This window comes from Acanthaster planci, linkage group LG19 (assembly GCF_054643075.1).
Source record: "Acanthaster planci isolate LZ-2023a linkage group LG19, COTS_SCS, whole genome shotgun sequence".
NCBI lineage: Eukaryota > Metazoa > Echinodermata > Asteroidea > Valvatida > Acanthasteridae > Acanthaster > Acanthaster planci.
The window spans coordinates 751,896-778,150 of record NC_141795.1 but is presented as its reverse complement, the minus strand read 5'-3'; the positions used below and the strand labels follow the sequence as shown (position 1 = coordinate 778,150).

The following is a 26,255-nucleotide window of genomic DNA, read 5'->3' as shown; positions in this document are numbered from 1 at the left end:
GGATTTGCTTATCGAAAAATCAAAACTATGAAACAGCAAAATTGGCAACATTTTTGACTGACATCCCAGGGTACCTTCAATAGATCAATGACGTGGCTCCTAAATAAAAAGACAGAAAGAAGGGGCGACTGTTTGCGCAGAGAGTTAATGTGTAACCAGATTTTCAAGCACCTCGCTAACCCGGTGGTATAAAACAGCAGCATTTATAGAAATCATTGGCACAAGGTTCTGAATGATCTACCCTTGAGCTGTAAGCTGTCGTTTCACCTTGGTTCCCACGATGCCGTCCTACAAACTGGTTTACTTCAACAGCCGCGGCAGGGCAGAGACGACCCGGCTGATCTTGGCTCACGTCGGCCAGAAATTCGAGGATGTCCGCTACTCTTACGAGGAGTGGGCCCGGCACAAAGCGGGTGAGATCGAGGTTTGGAGAATGGCGAATTTCAGAATGACATCCAAGCATGTAGGCCCCAGTCTAAAGTATGGATGATACATCGTTACAGGCGGTCGTGTTTGTCCGAGAAATTTAGCCATGTGGCACTGTGTAAGATCTAGTCAAATCAACCGCCGGGCTTCCACATTGTGGAGAGCCATTCATCAATTTTGGGGAATGAGGCAATCAAACCTTTTGCAAGCCGGGATGCAAAAACTTACGCTGCACTTATTGTGTTTTGCAGGCTATGAGACTAAATCTGTCCTTTTGATTTCTGAAACGGCCTCGCCAAGCAGAAAAAAACACCAACAGTTGACCACACACAGTGAGCTATACGTGTTGAGCCACCGGCCAAACATTGACCGTTTTGCTCAGCAAGTAGCTGTCGTGTGCAGCTGGCTTGATGTGTTTCTTCTCGCTCGATTCAGATGCTCCGTTCCAGCAACTTCCCTACCTGGAAGTAGACGGTAAACGCTTGCCTCAGAGCCGGGCTATTCATGGATTTCTGGCCAGGGAGTTTGGTAAGTATCTGGGGTTCCAGAATTAGATCAAGTGTTCCGTCGGTCCCGACGGATCACCGCTATTCCGGAAGCCATATTCTATCTCAGAACCTATGTCGTATCGCTGGTAAGCGCTAGGGCCTCGCTTTTCGAACAGATGTTGGCCTACTGCTTGTACCAACTTTGAAGCTCACCAAAGATCGAAAATTATAGAGAGAGAGACACTAAAACCTTAACGCTCCTCAGCCCTTAAATTTTATTCGTGCAGGCCGGAGACATTGTGCCTATTATAGCAGTAATAAATTATCCAATCAAGATTCTGAGGTCCGACACTAATAGACGCATGAAATAACATGAAACCAAATTTTGGGGAATGTAGGCCTACTTTTAGTTCAAGAATTAAACGTTCGTACATACTGACACAGCTCATCGGCCAGAGATGGAGCCGCTGTCACTCTCAAGGCGTTGACGGGGTTTGGATATACATTGTAAGGCCTTTCTACCAGAAAGACGTACAGGCATGGCAAAGTAAAGACTTCCGGTTTCAAAGGTTGTATGAGTGCTTCCAATGAGCTACCACGACTTGCTTGGGTTTAAACTTTAACCTCGTTTTCACCGTCTCGCCTGTCTGACATAGCACAGCCCCACGTTTGGGTTGCCCCGTGTCGAACGCACACCCTGTTTAGCGTGCAAACATCAACACTATGACACCCGAACCAATCAAAGACCTGCTTTTGCGAAACCGTTTATAACTGCGCATCATCAGTGCGTCAATATAGTGTGCATTCCCTGTTTCACAGGCCGAACAGATGACTACGTCACATAATCGTTGGCAATAAGCATTTAAACCAATCAGAGACCTGCTTTGGGGAAACCGAGCATTCTTATGCGTTATCAGTGGGTCAGTAGTGTGCACTCCACGCAGAGATCAGTTCATTTAAAAGAGATTTTGTTCCTTTCTTTTTGACTCAGGTTTGAATGGCGCCAACAACGAGGAGACGACCAAAATAGACATCATCATTGCCACAGTTGAGGATCTCACAGCCCCGGTGGTCAAGATATTTTTTGAAGAGAAGGACGAGGCAAAGAAGGTACACAACGTAAACTAGACAGATTTTGTTTTCTTTGCTGAATTTATTTGGGGGAACTTGCCATACACAAAGTCATGGTTCCACGACAAAATGCTCCGCCTCAGTGATATGTTTTTTTTCCTAAATGTAAATAGTTCTTTAACGCTCTATATTGTGATATTTTGATATGTCAAATACACTTTGGGTTGTCATTAGAGATGGCTTCCTGCAATGAAACATGAATATTTTGAGCTTGTCTGTTTTTATCCCCGAAAGAGCGGGGCTTTTCTTCGCATCTCTCCACCCGGGGGGCTAACAGGAACTAGAAACACCTGCTCACCCATCATGCATGCATAAAGACGCTCTTTATGAGTATATCGACTCAGGTTCTAGAGCCATCTTAGAAGGGGAGGGTTGACCCTTTGACCCTTAAAAATTAATTTTTGCAACTGCCCTTTCACACTTTTTGGGCAATTTTGCACGGGGGGACCTTAAGCCCACCCCTCCCCGTAGAACTGCGCGTGCATCAATCTAATTCGATATATTGATTTTGTTATGATAGTTTACAGTTCATCATGGCCTCACGAGGAAGTCCGCCTGCATGCATTGAGCACGACACAGGGAAAAGTTGACGCCTCTTGGCACAGAAATTAGCTTTTCAAAAGAACAGTATTTACGATTGTTATAAAAATGGCGTAAAAGCATTTACAAGCCAACTTTCAGGAAAGCATCCGAACGCTCGGCGAGGGGGAAAGGCGTCGCGACGATCTATATATGTCGAGGAGGGCGGGATTCCGCCCCGGCTCTTTCAGAGTTAATGTTGGATAACTCAGGGCAATGTTTTTAATTTTCTACTTAACTTGCAGAAAGCGCTTTTTGCGACCTACCTTGAGGAGACAGCTCCCAGATTCCTCTCCCCTCTCGAAGAAATGTTGAAAAAGAACAATGGCGGTGATGGTTACTTTGTTGGTTCTAAGGTGAAGAGAAAAAGTATTGGTCCCTCCCCCAAAAGATGAAACGAATACTCTATAAAGTTGCATTACAATTATTGTGAAATTATTTTTCAAAATCATGCGTGTGGGGAACAACGAATATGAAAAATTAAGTAAAGCTGTACAGTAATTCGCATAAATTTTTCATTAAAGTCATAATTAAATGTCAAGGTTTTCTTAGTTTTCTAAAAATTATAGATAAGGTAACTGAAGTAGCCCTCAACGGGAGTCATCAAATTATTCACGCAATGCACGAGCGCATAGAGAGAAAATGTAAACAACTGCTTAATCAAATCAGTCTTTCAGTTTGAAATTAGGTCAAGTGAAGATATTTGTATCCGATACAAACAGAGTGTTTTTCAGGCTTACATTTCGCCTTAATGCGTTTATTTCCCCGACGGCTTCTCTCAGGGTGAATTTTGACGCATGCGTGTTTTATTTGCAGCTGTCCCGGGCCGACATTGTCTTCTTCTCCAGCGTCGAATTCTTCAAAGAGGAGTACGGCGTCTTCAAGAAATACCCTAAGCTGACTGCCCTGAAGGACCGCGTGGCAAAAGACCCAAAGATCGCCGCTTACCTGGCCAAGCGCCCAAAGACGGAGTTTTGAATCTTCGACTTAAAAACAGCAGAGTGAGCAGACGATTCATAAGATAGAAATATAATACTATCATAGCAAAGATTAGCAGAAAAATCAAGCGCGTTGAATTTTGTCATCGGATGCTAATGTACGTTGTGCTGCGCCAATAAACCTTGTTTACGAGGTCAGTTTTGTTTATCTTAGTTCCATGAATCTGTCATATTCAGTGTAATCTGTTCCATGAGGGGATACCAGACTATTTAGGGTTTCAAACTTCACTATCATTTTTGTTAAATGTAGCTTAAAACATTGAGATATATTTCTCACAAATTTCAAATTATTCTAAACAAAACCCAGCATGAATTTGAACGAACTTTTCTTTCGTTGCTGTAATTGTTATACTCTCAAGTTCCCGAAATAAATGCTTTGACCTCACTTTCAATTTAAGATGGCCGATATATGAACACAGTCTGTTGGTAAAACTTTGAACAAAAACTTGTCTCTGCCATTTGTGTTTCTTTTGTGTATATCATTTCAAGCTGTTAATTACGCTTACAAAGGGAAGTTTGGTGAGTGAGGATTCTTTTCTGCTTAAAGCCGTAGTTAACACACAAGTGTGTATTTGCCTGCAACTGAGGACCCCCTATTGTTCCTTTTGTTTGTACTTCAACTTTTTTAGGAGACCACTCATACGTTTTGTACACAGTTGTCTATCGGGGACCTCATTGTCTTCTATTGTTCAGGGTCCCCAATTGAATGCAGAAACAAACTCACTGATTCTTGAGTAAATGACGGGGGAAATATTTGTTAGATGCCTTGGGATGCTTCTGATAGTTTGGTGCAAAGGTCATGAACCTTCACGACAATTTTCAAACTTGTCTGGCATTTGGTTGAATCTGGCGTTGTTTTCGTACTCGTGAAACTAATTCTGAAAAGCCTTTGTACTTGTTTCGTAGAGCTATTCTTGTTGTTAAACCGTCCAGCATTGGGGCTTATTTCACCTGATGTCATCAAGAATTTTTATTGGGCATATATCCGCGTATTGGTGGTAATTATTCGGGAATGTATTTACCTGTAACTTTGGTTTGTATCTGTAATAAATAACATCACTCTAAACATGTTTCCCGCTGTCCAAAATCCTTGCTACCACTTTGTTAACAGGCATGTTCACATTGTTCAGAGGTTAAAAGATAAATAGTTTTCACTGCTCACCAGTGTTCAACTGCTGAACATGTTTAGCATTTGCACATTTACACAGAATTTATAGAAGTGTTGAATGTAAAGACACAATTTTTGCAGTGAACGCAGAGGATACCGAGGCAGGTACATGCAGGGGACTGATTGTTATCTACCACCATAAACTAGGCCTTAGGGTTTGGCCTTGCAAGTTATTCTTTTCGAGTTGAATGACCACTTACTTTGTTCCTGAACAAAATTAAATGCAACAGAAAACTTTTTCCTGACAACCATGACGAATGAAAATTATTACCGTTACTATGTGGCCACGTTGTCTTTCGTTTTGGGCTCTTGCAGTTGATATACGTAGTTCCATTGGTGAGATTGTAGATCTATCGAGCTCAGCATCCTGTAATTTGGGTTGCTAAAAGTTACGGCTTGACTTATGACTAATGTAGGATGTTAGAAAAATGTTAAAAATAACCATGGAAATTTTGCACGTACATGTTTTGTTCGAACCTCGAACTAGCTATGGCTGGCTACAGGCACAATGCTGCATCAATTGACCCAGCCAGCCCGCTCCGAGCAGAAACAACAGAGGGCGCATTTTACATTTTTGCAAAGACGGTCCTTCGGAACCATGGCAACGAGGTTGGGTCCTTTGGTAGGAATCATAGAGCCATGTATAGCTCTACTGTAGGAACCCACCACTTGAGGTTGATGAAGGACTCGCCGGGGATACGCGTTTGATTCCTGCTGTGCGCTTGTTTTTTTCTCCTCCAGATCTACGGTACGGGTCTTCACAAGCCCGACTGGGAATTTCCCGCCGGCCCGTCTCTTCTTTCCAGGGTGGCGGACTCGCATAGAACATTTCCATTTGCCACAGGTCTTCAAGGTTTGGCAGCAGTAAGACTATTATGCTTAATTATCCCCACCCCTCCCCCACCCGCGCCTGGATAGAAACTCGGCGTTAACTCACATATAGCAGTCGATCAACGGGTGTCAGTGTTTTCAAAGATGCACATGTATGTGCACAAAAGGGGTTAAAGTGCAGAAATCCAGGTTCAGTGAGGAAATGCAACATCAATAGTAGATTTTGTATTTACAATTTATTTCAGTGCATCTATTAAACACCCAATTTCGCTGTAAGCCGCTAAAGCCAGAGTATGGCCCCATTTAGTATATCGTTTAGTTCCCTTTTCGTCACTAATGATATTCAAACGTATGTGACACGACCGGGACTGTCACGTACACACGCGGCTAGAAACGCTTCTTCATTTGCGAGGCCACTTCTGAATCCCCATTGCAACCTTTCAATGCCCGCGCCCCAAATCATCGTGTGTACTCTTCACTTATTAAGAGCGCGTGCATGTATGCTCGTTGTGCACACTGAAAGACCATAGATCAGGATTTGACCTTGCCCATAATAGGAGCGCTGAATCGAATAATCAAGTGGTGCGCCGCTATTGATGCGCTTCAATTTCTGCACGGGCTTCATACGCGACGAAGTCACCGTTGTTGCTGCTCAATACAGTTCTGTGTGTCTTGTCTCGTAACTCGCACGATTCCTATTCTCCATACGCTCAAGATGCCTTCTTACAAGGTGGTGTACTTCCAGGGCCGTGGCTATGCCGAACCCACCCGCATGTTGCTAGCCCTTGCCGGCCAGGAGTTTGAGGACGTTCGTTACTCACGTGAGGAATGGTCCCAGCACAAAGCCGGTAAGTTTGAACATGTTGGTCCACATCCCCCAATTAAAAAAGATGAGGTTTTTTATTAATTTTTTTCTTCAATAAAAGTGAAGATATTAAGTGTCTTAAATGGAAATAGATTTGAACGAACAGAGCCATTTTTCAGAAGCTTGTTAATTGTGACTGGTGCTATCAATTGATGCTAAAGTTCAGTGGGGACGCTGCTCACTTGTTTTGCCCCCCCCCAACAAAACAAAACAAAACAAAACAAAAACAAAAAAAGAGTCAGGATCCGGCCTTTTTGGCATGCATATCACTTATGTGGGTATCGTCAAGCCCTTCATCCCTTCAATAAGAGTGCCGTCGTCTCTACAAAGTAAATGGGAAAGATTTCTTTTTGTACTGAACCGCCCAAACCCGAGACTAAGGCCAGAAATGACCCCGGAACACGGCAGCCATTAGTTTTATTACGATGGCCCCGATGGGACACAACGGACAAATTTCTTTCATGCTGCCAATGTCGAAATTTCCACTTCTACAACTTCAACCGTCTGTTACTTTAAGTATTACAATTTTTATTATTTGATCATATTGTAATCTATTTTCCATTTCGAATATATATTGATATGATAGAATACGATAGGATAAGATACGATATATTGGGTGACGACGCTGTTCATGGTGCAGGTTGTGAAAATTTGTTAGCTTCGCGCGATCGTTTTAAATCCGTTTTTATCGAATTTCTCGTCTTGCCATCCACATTTCTACTTAAGTACATGTATTTTGTCTTTTAACACCCTTGAGTCTCATTACCTGAGCAATACTGCTCTTTAACAGCGTATGTTTAGTGTTCATCATGGAATTATGGTCCTGTGTCTTCAACTTTATGCACGCCAGCCATCTTGTGTCTTCAACGAATTATCACCGACCTTCACTTGTGACGGTGTGAGTGTATTTTAGGACTCTGTGACATTCTTATTTTGGGTCTTGTGAATTTGTGATTCTCCTTGAATGTTGGATTTCTGAGTGTTTCGTGCTGCAAAATGACCACTGGTTCCTGTTGGGCATTCCTACCTTTCATCTTTTTTGTGAGATCCACTAGGGTTTTCTCCATAGGTGTCATGGGTACAGAGATCCTTTCCATCACCCCCGGAATTCATGCTCGACCAATGGGCTGGATTGTCGATAGGCAATAGTTTGTTCACTAGAATACACCCAGTGAGTTCGTTCTATTGCTCCTTCTCATTAAAAAGGCATAGGCACAGGCAATCGGCTCATCCTCCATAATAAATTAAATATGTACGCATGCCTTCTCGCACTTATAGCTGGAGACTTTGAAGTGAATCCTGGCCCACCACGCTTAAAATATCCTTGCAAAATTTGTCGTAAGGCTGCGAAGTGGGGCCAGAAAGCTATTGCGCGTGAACAATGTTTCTGAATGGTTTCATGCATCTTGCCTTCACATGTCTGATGAAATATACAAAATCCTTGTAGACCACCCATCGGACACCTGGACCTGCTGCAATTGCAGCATACCGAACTTCTCTTCTACATTCTTGGAAAGCTTTAAGGGGTTTTAATATCTCTTATAGCTTTGGCTTTCTTAGTAACCACAGTAGCGACATGTTAAACGAGTCCATTCCAGATCTTCCCTCGGTGAGCCAGTTTATTCATCAAGCCCTAAAAGAGCACCACGCCCAACCAAGTTCCAATAATCAAGACAAAACTTTTACAAAACACAAGTCCACCACTAAACAGCAACTATTTAATCTGAAAATCAGTGACAGCGTCCTTGCCAAGCACCCAAACTTCGAAGCTCTTTTCGCAACTGAAAATCCTGACATTGTAGTGGTCACAGAATCCTGGTTAAAGAGTTCCATTGCCTCCAGTGAAGTCTCCTCCCCACTCTCTACAATGTTTTCCGACGCGACCAACAACTGGGGAGGAAGGTTTTCATTGCTATGAAAAACACATTCATAGCTTCAGTTGGAACAAATATTCAAGCCAACTGTAAATTGATATGGATAAGTATTCCCGTGAAGGGTTTATCACCAGTGTATATAGGCGCCCTTTATAGGCCATAGTCTTCAGATTGTAAAATAGTCAAGGAACATGGCGCAGGCCTATCTCTTTCCCGTATTCCACCCAACGCTTCAACGTGGCTCCTGGGCGACTTTAATTTGCCAGACACTGACTGGGATGCAGTTGCTTTTTGACATTGCTGCCAGTTTTCATCCATAAGCAAGTTAATGATTGACTTATATAATGATCAAAGCCTCCGTCCTTGACTTATGTCTCCCCGGTAATCCATCATCGGTAGACTGTGTGCATGCTCAGAGTGGAATCAGTGATCACGACGTGGTTAATGTTGGAGTGAAAATCAATCGGTAGATCCCAGGCCACCCAAACGTAAAGTGTTCTTGTATGACAAGGCAAATTTTGACGGTGTGAATTAATGAAGATATGACAAACTTCAATAAAGATCTAACAGATAATTTTTAAACTCTCACAGTATTGATGAGCTATATGTCTCATTCAAGGAATCCCTGGCGAGCTCTATTGATAAATAGGTTCCATTTGAAATGCGCTCCATCCGTTTCTCCTACCCTTGGATTAATAGCTCTATTAAGTGGGACATTTACATTAAAAAGCATCTCTGCAACCAAGTAAACAAGCATGGCTACTGCCTCCCGTTGGTCAAGATTCAAAACATTCCGCAGACAAGTTGACAGAAAGATTAGGAGAGCCCATCAGTCTTACATTAAAGACGTCACTGGATCTAGTTTTAAATCAGACAACACTAAACAATTTTTAGACTTTAGTCAGGAGGTATCTGGTGTTTCGCCACTTCGCACTGCGACTCATGTAATGTCACACGCAAGAGACAAAGCTGATGTACTAAATCGCCGTTTTGGCTCAGTCTTTACAAGTGAAGATAAGGCTGGAATCCCTTGCCTGGGAGAAAGCAGTCTTCCAAACATCTCCGACCTCGTCTTTGCCGCTGAAGGTATCCCAAAACTACTGGCTGATCTAAAACCCCACAAATCACCAGGTCCCGGTGGTATAACACCTGTTGTGCTCCAAGCCTGTGCAACAAGCATCGCCCCAATTCTCCAGAAACTTTTCCATAAATCCATTCGGACAGGAACTTTGCCTTCTGAACTGATTGGTTGCAAACATCACGCCTCTTCATAAAAAAGATCGATCGGTCCGACCCTGCAAATTACCGCCCCGTGTCTTTAACATCAATTATCTGCAACCCCCCGGAAAAAAATAATTAACGGTAATATCATGGAACACTTTGAGCATTATGGAATCCTAACTGACGAACAACATGGTTTTAGGAAGGGCAAGTTGTGTCAGACAGAGAGTTGTCAGCTTTGTTGAATGACCTGCAACTGATCTTGGAGAATCGCAGCCGAGCAGACCTCATCATGGATTTTATCAAGGGTTCTGATACTCTTCCTCATCACCGACTTCTAGTAAAACTTAGACATTTAGGAATCAGGAACAACATACGCAGGTGGATCGATTGCTTTCCTCAGCAAAAGACACCAGAAAGTGGTTGTGGATGGCCAGTCTGCAAACCTTCGCCAGTTCTATCAGGTGTCCCGCAAGGCATAAGTGCTAGGGCCATTATTATTGTAATATCACCACGTGTCAGGCTGTTCGCAGACGATTGCATTTTGTATCGCTAAAGTAAGCCCCCAGAAGACTCCACCATCCTGCGGACAGACATTGACTGTCTATGTACCTGGCAATCCATTTGGTAGATGGGGTTTAATCGTTCCAAATGCTTCTCCATGAGGGTGACTCATAAAAAGAAACTAACAGCACCGTTAAACACGCTTAATGAAGTCAAACATCACTCATACTCAAATATTAGGAGTCGAACTCACCTCTGATATGACTTAGAGTACACATATAAATAAAATCGCCGCCAAAGCTAAGAAGACCCTTATAGTCTCTTGAAAAGATCTCTCCATGGCTGTAACACCCCAAGGCAGTAGTTTATTTGTACGACCACTGCTTAAGTGCTGTCATGCGGTATGGGATCCTCACCAACAAAACATGGTAAGTGAACTTGAAAAGATCCAGAGAGAAGCAGCCAGTTTCGTCTTAAAGGATTATAGCGGCTCATCAAGTGTTTCTGCAAGGGTCAGTTAGTTAGGTTGAGAATCTCTAGAGGACAGACGTACCAGAGCTCGACTATGCACATTTATAAGGAGATTTATGGTATAAGCCTTGGTTTTTTTCTCACCTGCAAAACCATCCCTCCAGTGTTTACTCCAAACGTTTGTCTAGACAGACCAACAGTACTTTAAATCTTCAACGAATCCAGGCCAACAAAAGCTAGAAACCACCTTCCCTCACTGTATCCATGGGCAATTCCGGAATGCAATCTCCTCCCCGACTTTGTAAACAAAAACAACCCACATTGAATTCCTTCAGAACTCATTTAGACAATATTAATATTAGCGAACTCTCTATCAAATCGCATTTCAAAATGTAATACCAACTGGCACCATGACAGCGTTCCCTGCATGTGATAGCGCTATACCATAGGCGTTTGTGTAGCTGACAAATACAGATACGATACGACACGATACGATGCGAGAGGATACGATATTATGTTTTATTGTCTCTTTCAGGAATTCTCTTTGATTTAGCATGTCCAAATTTTAATCAATTTGTTAAAATATTACATTTCGCAATAACACAAAAAAATGTTCATGAATTGAAATGTAAAATAAAAATTTAAATATAGATGAGATGATTAAAAGACCCCAGGGGTGTGACTTAACTGGGGGCAGTGTAACCCAAATGCAAATTTTAATGGAAGCTACAACCAAATGTTACTGTTACTTGATGCTGACCACTGTGACATGAAGACGTAAAAAGAACTATAACGCGCAGCTGGAACCTGGTTGTATTGAACAATATCCGTTTTGGGGGCCTCAAATCACACTTGACGTCATTTTTCTCTTTGGCAGAGGCTCCTATGCAGCAGTTGCCTTACTTGGAAGTCGACGGGAAGATTATCCCTCAGAGCCGTGCCATGCACGGCTTCGTGGCCAGGGAGTTCGGTAAGTTGCAGAATTGGTCGTTTATTTAAATAGACTGGCAATGAGGTTACCAGGTACAGTTTCGTAGTTAACAGTGTTCACTATTTTCATAACATGAAGGAGCTGTAACCAGTCAAAATATTCCGGAGCACTAGTGCCTGACCGGGCACCAGTCTCCTGAATTCACGCGCGCGAGATGTCTTTGCGCGTGTCCAATAAAGTCTGTGAAGTAACTATTAGTGAACCCCACGTGACAGTGTTTCAACCAACCAGGGTCGCGTTCAGTAGTGCAATACTTACGCATTCGTATGCAGGCATCGATGACAAAGGCCAGGGCATACCAATACCAGCAGATGCAGTAATGTGAATGCGCCCCTTATAACCAGCAACAGGTATGTCGTAAAATTTATCTTCAAGGATTATGCCTGTTTTCTAGGTACACTGATTTTACTTTTTGTTAATTTGCATAGAATTAATATCAGTGTATTCCATCATTTTGAGGACTCCATGCCGGCTTTATTCGCTCCTCAAACATGCCAGTCATGGATAGACTATGAGTGATTTCCACTTAGCCTTTAATCGTGACATATGCACGTCCCTGTATTATGCGTGATGAGAATTTCTCTGCCCAATCGGTAGAGAAATTAAGAAAAAGATAAACCGCCTCCTGAAGATAATAAAGTCTTGTGGCTTCGCCTCTTGCACTTGTCTTTTTTCGTGCCACCACTGTACCGGTACTAGTATTTTGTATGCCAAGTGCACCTTGACTGGAGGCTAGTTTCAATCAAAGTTTCACGGTGAAGGACCACAAAGGGAAACTGTCCTTTAAAAAATCGCATGTTATTTGTGTTTCCAAATACAGTCATACAATGTGTTTTTGTCTTTTTTCGTGCAGGCTTAAATGGTGCCAACAACGAGGAGACGACTAAAATTGACGTCATCAATGCTATTCTTGAAGACATTCGAATTCCACTCAGCAAAATCTTTTATGAACAGGACGAAGAAAAGAAGGTAACTCGCGCTTAACAAACCATTAAGACAGTCTCAAGTCTTGTATGAAAACTCATTCTCAAAACTGCTTTTATGGAATCTCATCGATTGCCCATCTGGTCATATCTGTTCTTGCATGCGATGCGATAACCTTTGTGTGGCTAATAGCCGACTGGAACATTACGGTAGGGCTCGAAGTGAGTCCATGTCAAACTACGGTGGTGTAAATTTGTGACGAGGAGCGATGGGGGATGACTGAAATCTAAAAAAATGGCCGAGCATGGAAATTCAAAAAGCACATGAGCATGGGGAGATGGACACACTAGGTGGCGCTGTTCAAGATACAGACGTATACATATACCCCTTAACCTTACACCAAAACAGCTTAATTTGAGCCGTTTGGTGTAAATTCGAAGACAAAATTCGCCTTTTCTCCCTTACCACAAAAGCCAGGGGAGGGGATCCAATAACCCACCCGCGGTCAAATGTAGGTGCATATATATCACCATCCTGGAGTATACGCCCTAGCAAACTGCCGTCAAAGTTGAACAGAATTGTTTTTTAATACTTTACCCTCAAATGGTACCTTGTTTGGGAGAGATTTCCGTAAAATTGTACACAAATTTTGACGACTTGGAACTTCTTATGTCTCTCTGGTGTCCAGTATCTCCCGAAGGTATCATTCCTGACGATAAAATGTCCAACAAGGTTATTGATCACTTTAACACTTCGTCTGGAGGAGCTCTGAGATAACCCAATGAGCCTAGAGTTATGAGACCTTTGACTGTCACTGTGCAGATATATCTGACCGCAGAGAAGTCCTCAACACTACATCGGGGGATACCGGTAACAGTTGAAGTGTATATGAAAAGAAAGTTTGGCATCTATTTCTTTCAGAAAGAGGGACTGGCGAAATTTTATGCCGAAACTACTCCCAAGTTCTTCAAGGCACTTGAAAAGATGCTGGTAGACAACAACGGTGGTGATGGCTTCTTGGTCGGTTCCAAGGTAATTGAGAGTTTGCGACTTTGGTAAAGCGTAGGACATAATTGCTTCCCCATAATGCAACACACGTGATTTTGACTCATCTTGGCATATGCGTACTGCTCAAACAACTAGTTTAGAGTTCAATAATTTTAGGTGTGATGGATGTATCTTGCCATTCATAATTATAAGAGACACTTGATATGCGACACAAGTGCTTTGATATGTTTGAAACACCGGCAGTGTAAATCTGACAACGATCAACAGTTTGTTTTAATCCCAGTGTTTTTGGAATTGCTTTCCCAGATTTCTCGCGCTGACATCTTCTTTTACGTCAGCATGGAATTTCTGGATCAGAACGAGGTCAAGAAGTATCCGAGGTTGGTAGCCCTGATGGAGCGCGTTGCCAAGGACCCCAAGATCGCTGCTTACTTGGCTAAGCGTCCGCAAACGCAGTTTTAAAGGGGAGACAACGGGTGCCATGCTTCCCCAGTTAGAGCCAAAAGCACACTTTAAAAAGTTGATAGCACCAAAATGTAGCCTAACACCTAAGATGGGTTTAAGCACAAGAGGAAGAACGTAACTTGTGACCCTCCCACAGTGGCATGTTAACATTTGTCCCAATTTATGCCTGAAACAAGGGGGGGCGGTGGTACCGTGCGTACAGTCTGCTTGTGTAGTCACTCGGCATTTGGCTAGGTAATAAGCAGCCTTTGAGTAGCATATCGTTTCAATGCAGATTCAGAACTGAATTCAGCAAACTGAAGTAGGCCTTGGAGTCGAGGTTGACCAGATTAGTCTTCAGGCCTGATACGGTAAAGGCGTGAAAAGGTCGCGCATTCCCTCACCACTCACCACTCGATAAAATGATCGAGTAGCCTATTTTCGAAAAATACAATGAAAAGGTCCTGAGGCACAAGGTACGGCTTTCCAAATGTCTGCCGCATGAAGCGGCTTACTTAGGCTCGTTTTAGGCCGAACGAATATGATAAGTCAGTATGAGAACACTTGATTAGTAATTTCAATATTAAAAACGAGAACATGCTTACACTTTTTTACCGAAGACAAGCGGCACCCTTTTGGTGGTGTTTAAAATTATTTTCCCAGAGCGAAGCTCAAAAAAACGGAAACGAGACAATCACAGAGCTGAAAATGTATCTCTTAAGTTTCCCTCGGTGACCATAGGATAACTGTGTGGAATTTTAAAGGTCCACCTCCCAAAAAGGTAACATTAAATGAACGTTCGGTGCCGTACTAGGCCTACGGGGGTTGGAATTTAATACAATATATTCAAACTGATATGACTGTGTAAAAAGAAGAAAGTTTACCCCACTGGCATAATTCTACTGGCGGACCAAGTATACAGATTAAAAAACATATCACTATATAATGCAAAAACATTCAGTATTTTGACACTTTTCAACCAAGTAAAAAAATGCTTTATTAAATCAAAACACTTTTTGATTCTGTGCCAACAAGACTTGCGAGCATGACAAGGCGGAATTGAAAGGTCAGCAAATGCGACCTTTATGTTGAAAAACATTGATAACTGTCGTTATCGTGTAAGCGCCGATGTGGTCATTGAAAGTACTGTAATGAGCATTGTTTACATAGCAGCGTAAACGCACAGACTTTGGACAGAGTCACGTGTTACTGCTATTCAAACTCAGCTGCAATTTGCCTCTGCATGAGACCTAGACATTGTCCCATCCTGTAATCTGCCCCACATGTCAATGGAAAGATTTTACTTTAATATCTCAACAATTTTAGCCTGTTTTCTGCATCAATTCGGGAAATGATTCAAAATACGAATACATGATGGGGGGTTCCTGTGTGCTATTTGGGTAAGGAGTTGGGGAAAGGGGATTTTAAAGAAAAATAGAGACGGGGTGCCCCTGCTCTTTCCATCGTCATTGCTCCTCGGTTTCCTTAACATCGCCGCCTCTTTTTCACAAAGATCACAGTATCCAGGTTACAGGGTTTGAACCTCTTTCGCTTCTGCAAGTCTTGATTTTCAATTCCATAGTCTGGACCGCTAGATCAAGATGGTTGTTGCCAGACAGGCCTATTTGTTTTATCTAACGTAGAAAAAACTAGTTACCTCTTAACGAAATATGAACATATTAATGGTAATGATAGATATTTAAATAAAGAAGTGAACTTTTTGTGAGATATTCCATTTTAAATTTTAAAATTTAGTTGAAGTGGAGTTGTTCTCTTTAGATTTCTCCAAGCTGTTAAAGTTCGACTTAATTCGAGTAAATAGTATTGCTCTGTTATTGTAGCCAAACTCATTTCCGAACAAAATATTGGGTCCTATTCGTTAATCACGAGAATTAAAGGCAACTGAGCGCGCACAGCTGCCGCCGCATCGCGGTCCGCTCTGGCCTAGGCTTGAATCAAGTCCGACTTAGGCTACATTGCTCTTCCCTAGTCAGCTATCCCTTCAGCCGTTACGCACTACAAGATTGTCACGCTCGGCCTGGCCGCTTGTTGGCAGCTAGCATAACCCTTATAAGGTGCCCTCATTTTATAGCCTTTATTGTACAACGTGGGTCATACATACGTCACCAGTCAGTAAGTCCGACTTGACGGATAAGCCAATCAGACCCCCGTCGGTAATACGTAATTATTCATGACTGCATATGAACGACATAAACTTGCATTATGTATACGGAATTTCCACCAATCAAAGTAGTCAGGCTTGTAGACTCTTTTATTATAATGCAGGTTGAATGACGTAAAAACAAGACCGGCAGTGTGATTGGCTGCTACCACTTTTGGTAGATGAGCCCATTCGCTGTGTACAAACGGTTGGCAGCTTTCGTCAAGTCAGCATTTCTGAACTGAACTCATAGTAATAAGTGGACACAAGAAGGTGCAAAGCAAGTAACAGCGTGCGGTCTCGGTGGTCTCGACGTATCGCAAGCAGAAACGAACTGGTGACACAGAGATCCCGACTTGATTCAAGTCTAGCTCTGGCCAGGCGTTGGCGCTCAACCCGGGCCCCGCGAGCGCTCTTTTCTGTACCCGATGTACCGTATAGGCCCTATGGATTGTTTACGTATGCCCTCAACAAAAATTTAATGGTCTTAAAATGGTGATGACATGCTGTGTGCACACACACAAAAAAATGGCGTCCATCGTGATGCTCAAGGTGCTTCCGAGAAGGGATTATTTAAAGGTGGTGTACATGATTTGCATGTCCTGTTATATTTCAAAATTGGCCGATTTGGGGTTTGTAATTTACTCTCTGTATCATCCCACGGACATGTTTCATATTTCATCTCCAACGTTCTATTCAGACGGGTCTGTCCGTCCCCAGAAGTCGAAGCTGCTAGGCAGTCAACCAATCAAAAAGTGACAAGCATTGCAGGCTTTAACTGCATTCCATTGACCTTTTCACTAATAGATTCTTAATTATGCACGCATGCCCACAAATGGCCTTGGCGGCAAGAAGTGTGAGCGGGCCATTGAAAAGGTACAGGAGCGCAACTTTGATGATCATTTTCTCTCAGTTTTTCTGGCTTTGCTCAGTTTTTTTTTATAGAAAATCCCATTAAATCGTTTTTGCTGTTAGTTTCTAATCCAAGCAATTACTGTACCCATTCGATACGCTGCTGTCTGCACTTGTGAAATCTGAAGAACCAGATCCCTTTCTCGTTGGAATCTACACTTTGTCTTGACGTACAACCCCAAACACAACACCTGGATACCATTTCTTTCGGTATAAATCCAAGCTAGACCAGGTTCAATGGTGAGCTATGTACGTACAGTACATGTACATGTACATGTGCATGTACATGTACGTACAGTACATGTGCATGTACAAGTAACTTTTCAATGGCCCGCCCACACTTCTTGCCGCCAAGGCCATTTGTGCGCGTGCGTGCATAATTATGAATTCGTTAGTGAAAAGGTCTATTGTCGCTGCATTCTTGTCCAACCCTGTCGGTAACGTCACTAAACCCCGTTCTATTTTTCCTTCTGAACTTGTTTGAACGTGTCTCCGGATCGTACAACACTAGACACCCTACGGTCCTTTAGTCTTGACATTCTGACATTTTGTGCACTCAATCAAATCGAAAAAGCTTACTAAATAGCTTGTCCTTTGTTTTATTTCGTTGTGAACTATTATATAAACATTTTTGTCAAAATACAGCGTGTACATTTGATGCACTTAATTAAAAATTTCCAGTTTGGAAGTGCAAATCCAAATATCCTTTTCGAGGCCTTGTTTGGAATCCCTTCGTTCCTCCGAGACCACTTCCACTACTTCTACTACATCCACTTTGTGACTTCGTCTCTCACTCCCATGCCGGCTTAAGCCAGTTCATCGATGCTGTGAGATAATGCCCCTCTCCACTCCGTGGCTCGGTGTGGTGTCCCTTTGGGTTTCCACTCATCCCATGACTTTGTCCCAGGTTGACACTTGGCAAAAGATTCGGCCATAATTCTTCAAATTCTTCTTTCAATCATTTTCTTTTTCCCAAACACCTCCGCCTCCGTCTTTCACCTCACATCCCACCATAAGCATGCCACTTCGTGTCACCGCATGCCATCTCACGCCTCACACCAAATGCCGCCTCAAACTGTTGTTGTTGTTGTTTTGTTTTAATGGCGCTTTCAGCTACTCAGGCTATTTGCGAAAATAACTATATGTTTATTCATAACGTTTATTAATCAACATCACATTACGGAGATAGCGGTCCAGTTTTAGGGGCAGGAGGAAACCTGCGAGAGCGACTGGAAACCACGCAGGACTCGAATCCAGGCCTCATTGGTGCAAAGCGAGGAAAGAACCGCCACGTTAACCCCTCCCCCCCGGCGCCTCGCCATAAATAGATCATTAGTGTGCATTCCCTTTTCGTACTCCGTACAAGCATGCAGTCACGTTTGCAATAAGCATCTGAACCAATAGGAGACCCACTTTTACGAAACCGTACATTATTGTTCATTATCAGTGGGTTGATGGAGTGATTGGATTTGTCCTTTCATTATACATTTCCCAAGTTCCTCTCTCCGTCATCCCAGGCCGTAGCTGTAGCAACTCTCTGCCAAGGCTGTTTGTCTTGGCTTGCCGGTGAACAAGATTAAGAGGTAAGGCGTAGCCACAGAATCTGACCAAGGATGGTAGGCTGCATTCCATATCATGGAAGATGTAAGGACAGTGTGGGGGACCCAGTAATCCCCATTGAATGCTTCTCTATTCCCAGCAAGAAATAGGATTTGTGGTCTCAACAGTGGTTACATAAGTCACACGGAATTATTCCATTTCGCCGCGGGCGCCTTGATCAAAGGCTATACATAGAGCAGATGCACATTAAGTATGTTTGATCCTTTTGTTCACATTCAAACGAAATCGACAAGAACGACAGTCAGATATAGACACAGATATTAGAGCTCCTTTGTAGGGCACCCCTGATCCTAAACTAGGACTTTTCACTGCCCACAACTAAGCGTGCGTACTCCCACAGTGGTGCACATCGAAAGGTCACGTTGAACTTCGCCCATAATAAGAGGTGAACTTCGCCCATAATAAGAGGAGCATTGAATCTGATTACACGTTATAGTCATGCATTGACCGTGGTGCCGTCTGCAAATTCTGCAAGGACCGCATGCGCAACGAAGCTACTGCCCGCTGCTCAATACCGCTCGGTGTTTCTTGCCTCGTAACTCGTACGATTCTCTGATCTGCATTGGCTCAAGATGCCTTCTTACAAGGTGGTGTATTTCGATGGCCGTGGGTATGCCGAACCCACCCGCATGTTGCTAGCCCATGTTGGCCAGGAGTTTGAGGACATTCGCTACTCGCGTGAGGAATGGCCCCAGCACAAAGCCGGTGAGTTCAGTCATAGCTTCATGGTTCAATCCAAACCGAACTTGGCCAGGCCTAATAATCGGGTTGTTTAGTTGAGCAGCCATAACAGGAGGACGCGACTTGTGCAGGACTTCCGGACAGCGCGGTGAAAACAACTCGAGGGGAACGCACTTTTTGCCATAGGCCTACAAAGTAATTTAAAATCAATGCATTTGTTTTCAACTCGTACTTATCCGAGGTCACGCAAAGTCGCGTCCCCGAATATAGCGGTAGATCAGCCAGGTAGGTACTGACATGGCCTCCACCCCTTGCTTTGGAGCAATGTCGCTTCTACAAAGCATAAGGAAAGATTTTAACTTGTTCTACACCACCCAAACCCAAGACTAAGGCCAGCGATGACGCTGAGAGCAGGTGCAGACGCGGCCATTAATTTTGTATGGTTGCCCTGAGAGGACACAGCAGATGTACATAAATATATTTCTTTCACGTCCCTGATTTCAAAAGTAGTCGCGTATGAACGTAATTGTCATTGTCTCGATGTTTAAGTAAGTAGAGGTATCACTAGTAGAGTAAGTAAGTAGAGATATCATCAAAGCACCAGCCAGCTGCAGAGAATTACAATTTTTCCTGGATGCAAACATAGCATGGCCGGAGATCCCGTGGGAGATGGGGGATTCACCCCAACCTTTTTGACCTGGGGGATTACCGATATAATCACCCCCACACTCTTCAAGTCACTGACTAAGCACACCCTTGGCCTGCACCACTGACTCCACACTTGCTGGTGTCATGATCTCATCAGATGGGATGGAGGCTTTCAGAAATCATCAACCGCACGTTGACAAGAAATCTCCGCCAATGCAACATATATAGACGTGGCTCAAGTCTGAGATGAGCACTTCGGTGCTATCGTGAGATCGTTATAGATGACCATTGCGTCTTACTTCCACCCAATTATATATTCACTGCATGCTAATAATTTTTATCATGACGTGATGTGACATGACATGAGGTTGCACTTTTACCTCTTTGGGAAATGCCATTTGATTTTGCAGGTCTATGAATTTAAAAGTTCACTTAAACGTTACATTCACAATACAAGAAAATGTTCGCAAAATGACTGTTTAATTACGACTAAGTACCTAAATAAAAAATGAAATTCGAAATGAGACGATTAAAAGATTCCAAGTAAGATATAACTGGTAAACAGCGTAATGACAATGGGAGCTAGTCTCTTTCGGATGCCACTGTGGGATAAAACTGAATAGGGCATGATTGGAGCCCAATCTAATTGAACAATGCCGGTTTAGGTTGTTAAGGAAAAATGCCTCAGTGAATCTGGCATTTGTGGACACGAATAACATTTATGGACGTTTGCAGTATATTTAATGTTTTCACCCTGGTAGATATGAAATCTTTTTGAAATCAGACTTGACGTCATATTTCCTCGGCAGATGCCCCCATGCAGCAGCTACCGTACCTTGAAGTCGACGGTAAGAAAATCCCTCAGAGCCGGGCCATGCACGGCTTTGTGGCCAGGGAGTTTGGTAAGTTCCCACAACATCAACAGGTTGTCAAAGAATGTTAATTGTCAGGAATCATTGCTATTTCCAATGTAATGGGATTTTTTCTTTGTCTCTTTGTTTCATTCACAAAAGTATAAGTTCTATCTACCAATTTCATGAACTCATTGTCGATATAGACAGAGCATGTCCTGACCTAGCCCCTGATGGGGGTCGACTACCTCCGTATACGGAGGTAGGTAGGCCAGGTCCAGTAGACTGGACCCAGTCAGGGGCTAGTCAGAACTAAGAGCCAAATGGTAAGTGGCTACTGAGAAAAAAAATTTGAAAGATTAAAAAATGAAATCGAATATATTCCCCTGCCTCCAAATTGTGCAACAAGTTTGTGTCCTTATTTCATGCAGGCTTAAACGGTGCCAACAACGTGGAGACTACTAAAATTGATGTCATCATCGCTTCGCTTGAAGACATTCGACTTCCACTCAGCAGGATTGTCTTTCGTGAACAGGACGAAGAAAAAAAGGTAACTTGCGCTTTATGAACCAAATAACTTGTGATCATTTTAATCCTCTTTGAAAAGTCATCTTTATTATTATTTTATTCAGAAACCATTCAACTAAGCAACAGTTGTACACAGAGAAAAGAAGATACGGTTGATTCATTTTGGGTCCCTTGGACAAATTTACAAAATTACTCATATACAGAACAAACAAAGCATGAAAAAACAGTAAATTATCAATCCATTTACCCATTACTAATTGCAATCATTTTCAAGACTCCATATTATTTAAAAATTGGAACAATCAAATACACGAAAAACGTTATACTGAAGTCATTTAACCCTCAAAACTGTTTTTTTTTTATGGAATCTAATAAATTACCCATTTGGTCTTTTCTATTCGTGCATAATCCATGCGATGTGGAAACTTTTGTGTGGCTAGTAGCTGACTGGAGAGACTAGAGTCCATGTCAAAAATATCTTCGAATTTGAGAAAAATAGTTTTAATAATTTACCCCCAAATGATACGCTCTTAATGAGAAGTTTCCATCCATGCACGGCGTTTGACAACCTGGAACACCTGTCTCCCTGATGCCCCGGATCTCCCGGGGGAAGAAAACGTCGAACAAGGTCACGTGCTTGCTGTCTGACCATTTTTTACTCTTGCCTGAGAAAATTTTGAGTTATCTTATAGGGTGGCTGCAATGAATTTTTATAAACACATTTTTTTTACGATTTATAATCTTCAGTGTAGGAATCTTTTACTTTCCTATTTGGCAAAATGCACTGAATAGTGCATATTTTTAAACAATTAGAGTTATCCATGCTTCCGTGGACGGCTGAGAGCACTGTTGCTGTGAAATCATCTGGGAAAGACATGGTTCAGCGCATGGGAGAAGGATTGATTTGTTATTGCTGTGCCCATAAACAACAATGAATAGGCAAAGAAGAGAAAACTGTGTCCAGGATAATTGACAAAAATGCAGCATGGGGCTTTCTTCCTAAGATTACATCACAGTTTTCTCATTAATATGGAAATCTCATTGGCGTATAAACGAAAGAGACGGTAAAAGACCCTTGAAATAGTAAAACAAAAGTTGAAAATGGGATTAAATGAGACACAATTTAGAAGGTTTAGCTGCCATCATCAAAAAATGATAGCAACTACCCTTTAAAGAGCTCTTGCATAATCGTTAGAGATTTGACCCACAGAGAAATCTATAACATCGTATCAATGTGTGTGAGTAATGTTTGGCATTTATGTCTTCCAGAAAGAATTATTGGCGAAATTTTATGCCGAGACAGCTCCTAAGTTCTTTACGGCACTTGAAAAGATGCTGGTAGAGAACGGTGGTGATGGATTCTTGGTCGGTTCCAAAGTAAGAGCTTGAGAGTTTGGTAAAAGTTAGAGCATATGACTTTCCCATAATGCAACACGCTTGATTTTTGACTCATCTTAGCGCATGCGTGCTTCTTAATCAATAGGTTCAGAGTTCGGTGATTTTCCATGAGACAGATATAACTTGCCATTGATGTAAATAATGCATTTAGATTCTTGATAGGCAAAATAAGCGCTCTAATAAGTTTGAAGGATCGACTAAAACAGTAAAGCACCTCTTATGTTTCTTATCAAAGATACTAGTTTATATAGTCTCTCAATTGATCGCAAGCACATGATACATTAAGTTGACAACGATCGATAACGACATGTTTTAATTCTTTTGCTATTGGAATTGCTTTTTCTGATGGGCTGATTGGTCAGGACCAATGTCTTTCCCCAGATTTCTCGCGCCGACATCTTCTTTTACGTCGTCATGGAATTTCTGGATCAGAACGAGGTCAAGAAGTATCCAAAGTTGGTAGCCCTGATGGAGCGCGTTGCCAAGGACCCCAAGATCGCCGCCTACTTGGCTAAGCGTCCGCAAACAGAGTGGTAAAGGGGGGAGAGGACAGCGTTATTCCCCGATAAGGGCAGAGGATGCTTGGAAGTTTGAGGCGTAGAGCTATGTAGCAAAAACAAGGGCGGACCCAAGGGGGCAAAGGGCGGCCACCCCCCCCCCCGAAAAAAAAGGAAAAAATCTTTTGTCAAAATATAAGAGAAAGACAATTTGGAGTTTAGTTCATTTCCCTTCCTTCTAAAAACGTGTAGAAAGTACCAAATAGGTAGCCTCCCCCTCAGAAAGGCCATCGAAAAAAATGTTTTTAAAATTCCCCCCCCCCTTTGGAAAAAAGTTTGGACCACCCCTTCCCCCCCCCCGAAAAAAATGGTTCTGGATCCGCCCTTGGAGCTCCGTGCTTTATGTCAATATCAGTCCCTGTCGAATTTATTGTGCCTTGGATATGACATGAAAGTTTAGAGAGAAGTGAGCTGAAGCGATGCCAATTCTACTTATTTGTCAAATGTCATTTTTTTTATGTCTGATTGAAAGCTAAAGGCACGAGATATGACTGGTTTAACCCTGAATATCAAGAATGTGATACTTAACCCACCTACAGAGACTTATTAATATCTATCTAGATTTATGCCTGAAACACAGGGACGCTGCTATCCCATGCAGTCTGCATGTGTTGTCATGCACTTTGCACTTGGCTCTAATAAGCAGCGTATATACTTTGAGTCACACCTTTTCTGTGAAAAGTCAAAACCAGCTAACTGAAGTTTTTAAAATTACATACATTTAATCAAGTTTTGTAGAGCTGTTTTTTTTTTAAATCACATAGAGAAATAAATCAGTCGGGCTGAACTCCAGAAACGAGACAATTTCAAGCTCTTCTTTCACGAAACTGTTGCTGCCGTGACATTACCGCTGCACTAATGTGGATATTTACGTACCCAGCTAGTGGCGTATCGAGCGGGGGTAGAAACTAATCATCAAAAATGATATTTTATCTTTCAAATTTTCGCACCGAAAGCCTAAGAAAACAACACCACAAAAAAAGCAAGGATGTCGGGACTGCAAGTAAAGCTTTTGATAACTTTTCTTCCCCAACATCATGCCGAATAAGCCCGAAACCGCTGTCGCTTTTGAAGTTGTGCCTCCCCGGAAACCATATTGAGACTGCAGCTGGAGATAGAGGGGGAAAAATAGAAATATGTGTACATAAAATTATACTACATTAGAATATATCAGAATATATTCAGGCGCATTCAACACTTGAATTGAAAGTCCTGATTGAAAACCACATTACTTTAAACTTCCACGTATAGTAGTGAGATTAGTATTCCAATAAACGATAAAACGTTTACACTTTTTCACCAAAGTCAAGCGGGAGCCTTTAGTGTTGTTTAAAAATCCTGTTCTTAAACAAAACTCAAGAAATCGGAAATGAGACAACCGCGGAGCTGAAAACACTAAAGCTCTCTTCCCTCAGTGACAAAGGAAGACTGTGCGGAAGTTTGAAGGACGCCCCCTCCCCCCCCAAAAATAAATAAATAAAGATCGTATTGAATGAACGTTCGGTGCATTAATGGGACTACTGAGGTCGGAATTGGGGGCATTATACCTAAAAAGCGATATCACTGTGACATTGTCAGTAGAAGCCATAATGATTGTACTCCACTTAAGCACAATCCTACAGGTGGATAAGGTACAGACTCAAAAAAAAAATTAACCCATCACCATAAAGTGCATTTATTACATGGAACAGTCATTATTTTCAGACTTTCCATCAAACTTAAAAAGAGGTCTTCTTTTTTTAATAAGAACGCTTTTTTAGTTTTTCCCCATCTCACAAGTGCAGCATAACTTACGAGCATGACTAGGCAGAATTGAGGTCGGAGAGTAACCTTATGTTGAAACCAGCATTGATATGCATGTATATCGCCATTATGCAAGGCCTGTTATTGTTGAATCGACAGAGAATGTGGTCATTGAAAGTATAAAGAAAAACATTGTTTACGTAGCGGCTTTGGCGCTCAGTCTTATAGGGCAGCGTTGTGTGTGGCTACACATTCCAGCTCCGCAGCAGCAACTGCCTCTGCATAGGACATACCACAAGGTGCTACTTGGCCCTGTCCTAGTCATTATCCCATTTTGCGATCTCGCCCATATTTCAAGATGCCTTCTTATAAAGTGGTGTATGGCAACAATCGTGGCTTAGCCGAGCCCACCCGCATGCTGCTGGCTTGTGCTGGCCAGGAGTTTGAAGATGTTCGCTACACATCCGAAGAATGGCAGAACCACAAAGCTGGTAAGGTGATTGGGATAAACGGGAGAAAGTGTTTGTAACAATTGATTAGATGATACCTTTGAGCGAGAGGTGAAGAAAGTCACGTCAAGCCCACCCTTGGGGCACTGAAAACTAGCAGTAAAAATTTGGGGCGCTTTTCAGTTGAGAAAGATATTCTCAGGCCACAACCTACAATCCTGGACAAATTTCGTTGGAACATGCCTCCCCCTCGCCCCCTGTCAATGTTGCTTCTCATTGGGTAAGTTGGGCCGAATCTTTGTCCAATAAATGAATGCAACATTGAATGGGGGAGAGGGGAATCTTTGCAACGCCCTTCCCAGAAGGTGTTCCAACTATTTTATCCAGGACAGTCTTAGTTTCTGAGTGGACAGTGGGTGTCATGAGTGTGGGTCTGTGTCACATGCGAGGGCTGGGGTTTGCCGCGTTGCTGTTTTGGGGCGCTGCCGTATGATGCAGTAAGCATTACATGGTTATGGAAAGGAATAAATAATGACTATTATAGGCAAGGTGTGGTAATATGTTCTGTCAGGAGCATAATCCCCTCCCAAAAAAGTATATGGATGTACATAGTTATTTAATTGTTAGTGATACAGAAGCTATGGGTTATGATCACCCATCGGTACAGGATTATTTTCAGTGGAAGGGTCCATAGTCAATTTGCACGAATGGGATTGCTGCTCGCAAGTATGAACAACAAGCGGCAGGTTGGCCACTGAAAATGGGATGAGGTAGGCGCATCGTG

At 42.5% G+C, this 26,255-nt stretch overlaps 3 protein-coding genes across 3 annotated transcripts; all 3 read left to right on the top strand.

Moving 5' to 3' along the window:
• Nucleotides 1–201: 201 nt before the first annotated feature.
• On the top strand, nucleotides 202–4,688 carry LOC110974055 (S-crystallin SL11-like). Its single transcript, XM_087129988.1, has 5 exons — nucleotides 202–413; nucleotides 862–954; nucleotides 1,906–2,024; nucleotides 2,870–2,980; nucleotides 3,441–4,688. Exons 1-5 carry the CDS (start codon nucleotides 281–283, stop codon nucleotides 3,600–3,602), a joined length of 618 nt encoding a protein of 205 aa, XP_086986114.1. The 5' UTR covers nucleotides 202–280; the 3' UTR covers nucleotides 3,603–4,688.
• A 1,497-nt stretch (nucleotides 4,689–6,185) lies between these two features.
• LOC110973615 (S-crystallin SL11-like) lies at nucleotides 6,186–15,673 on the top strand. The gene is made up of 5 exons (XM_022224545.2): nucleotides 6,186–6,469; nucleotides 11,434–11,526; nucleotides 12,401–12,516; nucleotides 13,393–13,503; nucleotides 13,786–15,673. Exons 1-5 carry the CDS (start codon nucleotides 6,337–6,339, stop codon nucleotides 13,939–13,941), a joined length of 609 nt encoding a protein of 202 aa, XP_022080237.2. The 5' UTR covers nucleotides 6,186–6,336; the 3' UTR covers nucleotides 13,942–15,673.
• A 3,263-nt stretch (nucleotides 15,674–18,936) lies between these two features.
• Nucleotides 18,937–24,075, top strand: LOC110974264 (glutathione S-transferase-like). Its single transcript, XM_022225794.2, has 5 exons — nucleotides 18,937–19,321; nucleotides 20,755–20,847; nucleotides 21,228–21,346; nucleotides 22,594–22,701; nucleotides 23,104–24,075. Exons 1-5 carry the CDS (start codon nucleotides 19,189–19,191, stop codon nucleotides 23,257–23,259), a joined length of 609 nt encoding a protein of 202 aa, XP_022081486.2. The 5' UTR covers nucleotides 18,937–19,188; the 3' UTR covers nucleotides 23,260–24,075.
• Nucleotides 24,076–26,255: the final 2,180 nt, after the last annotated feature.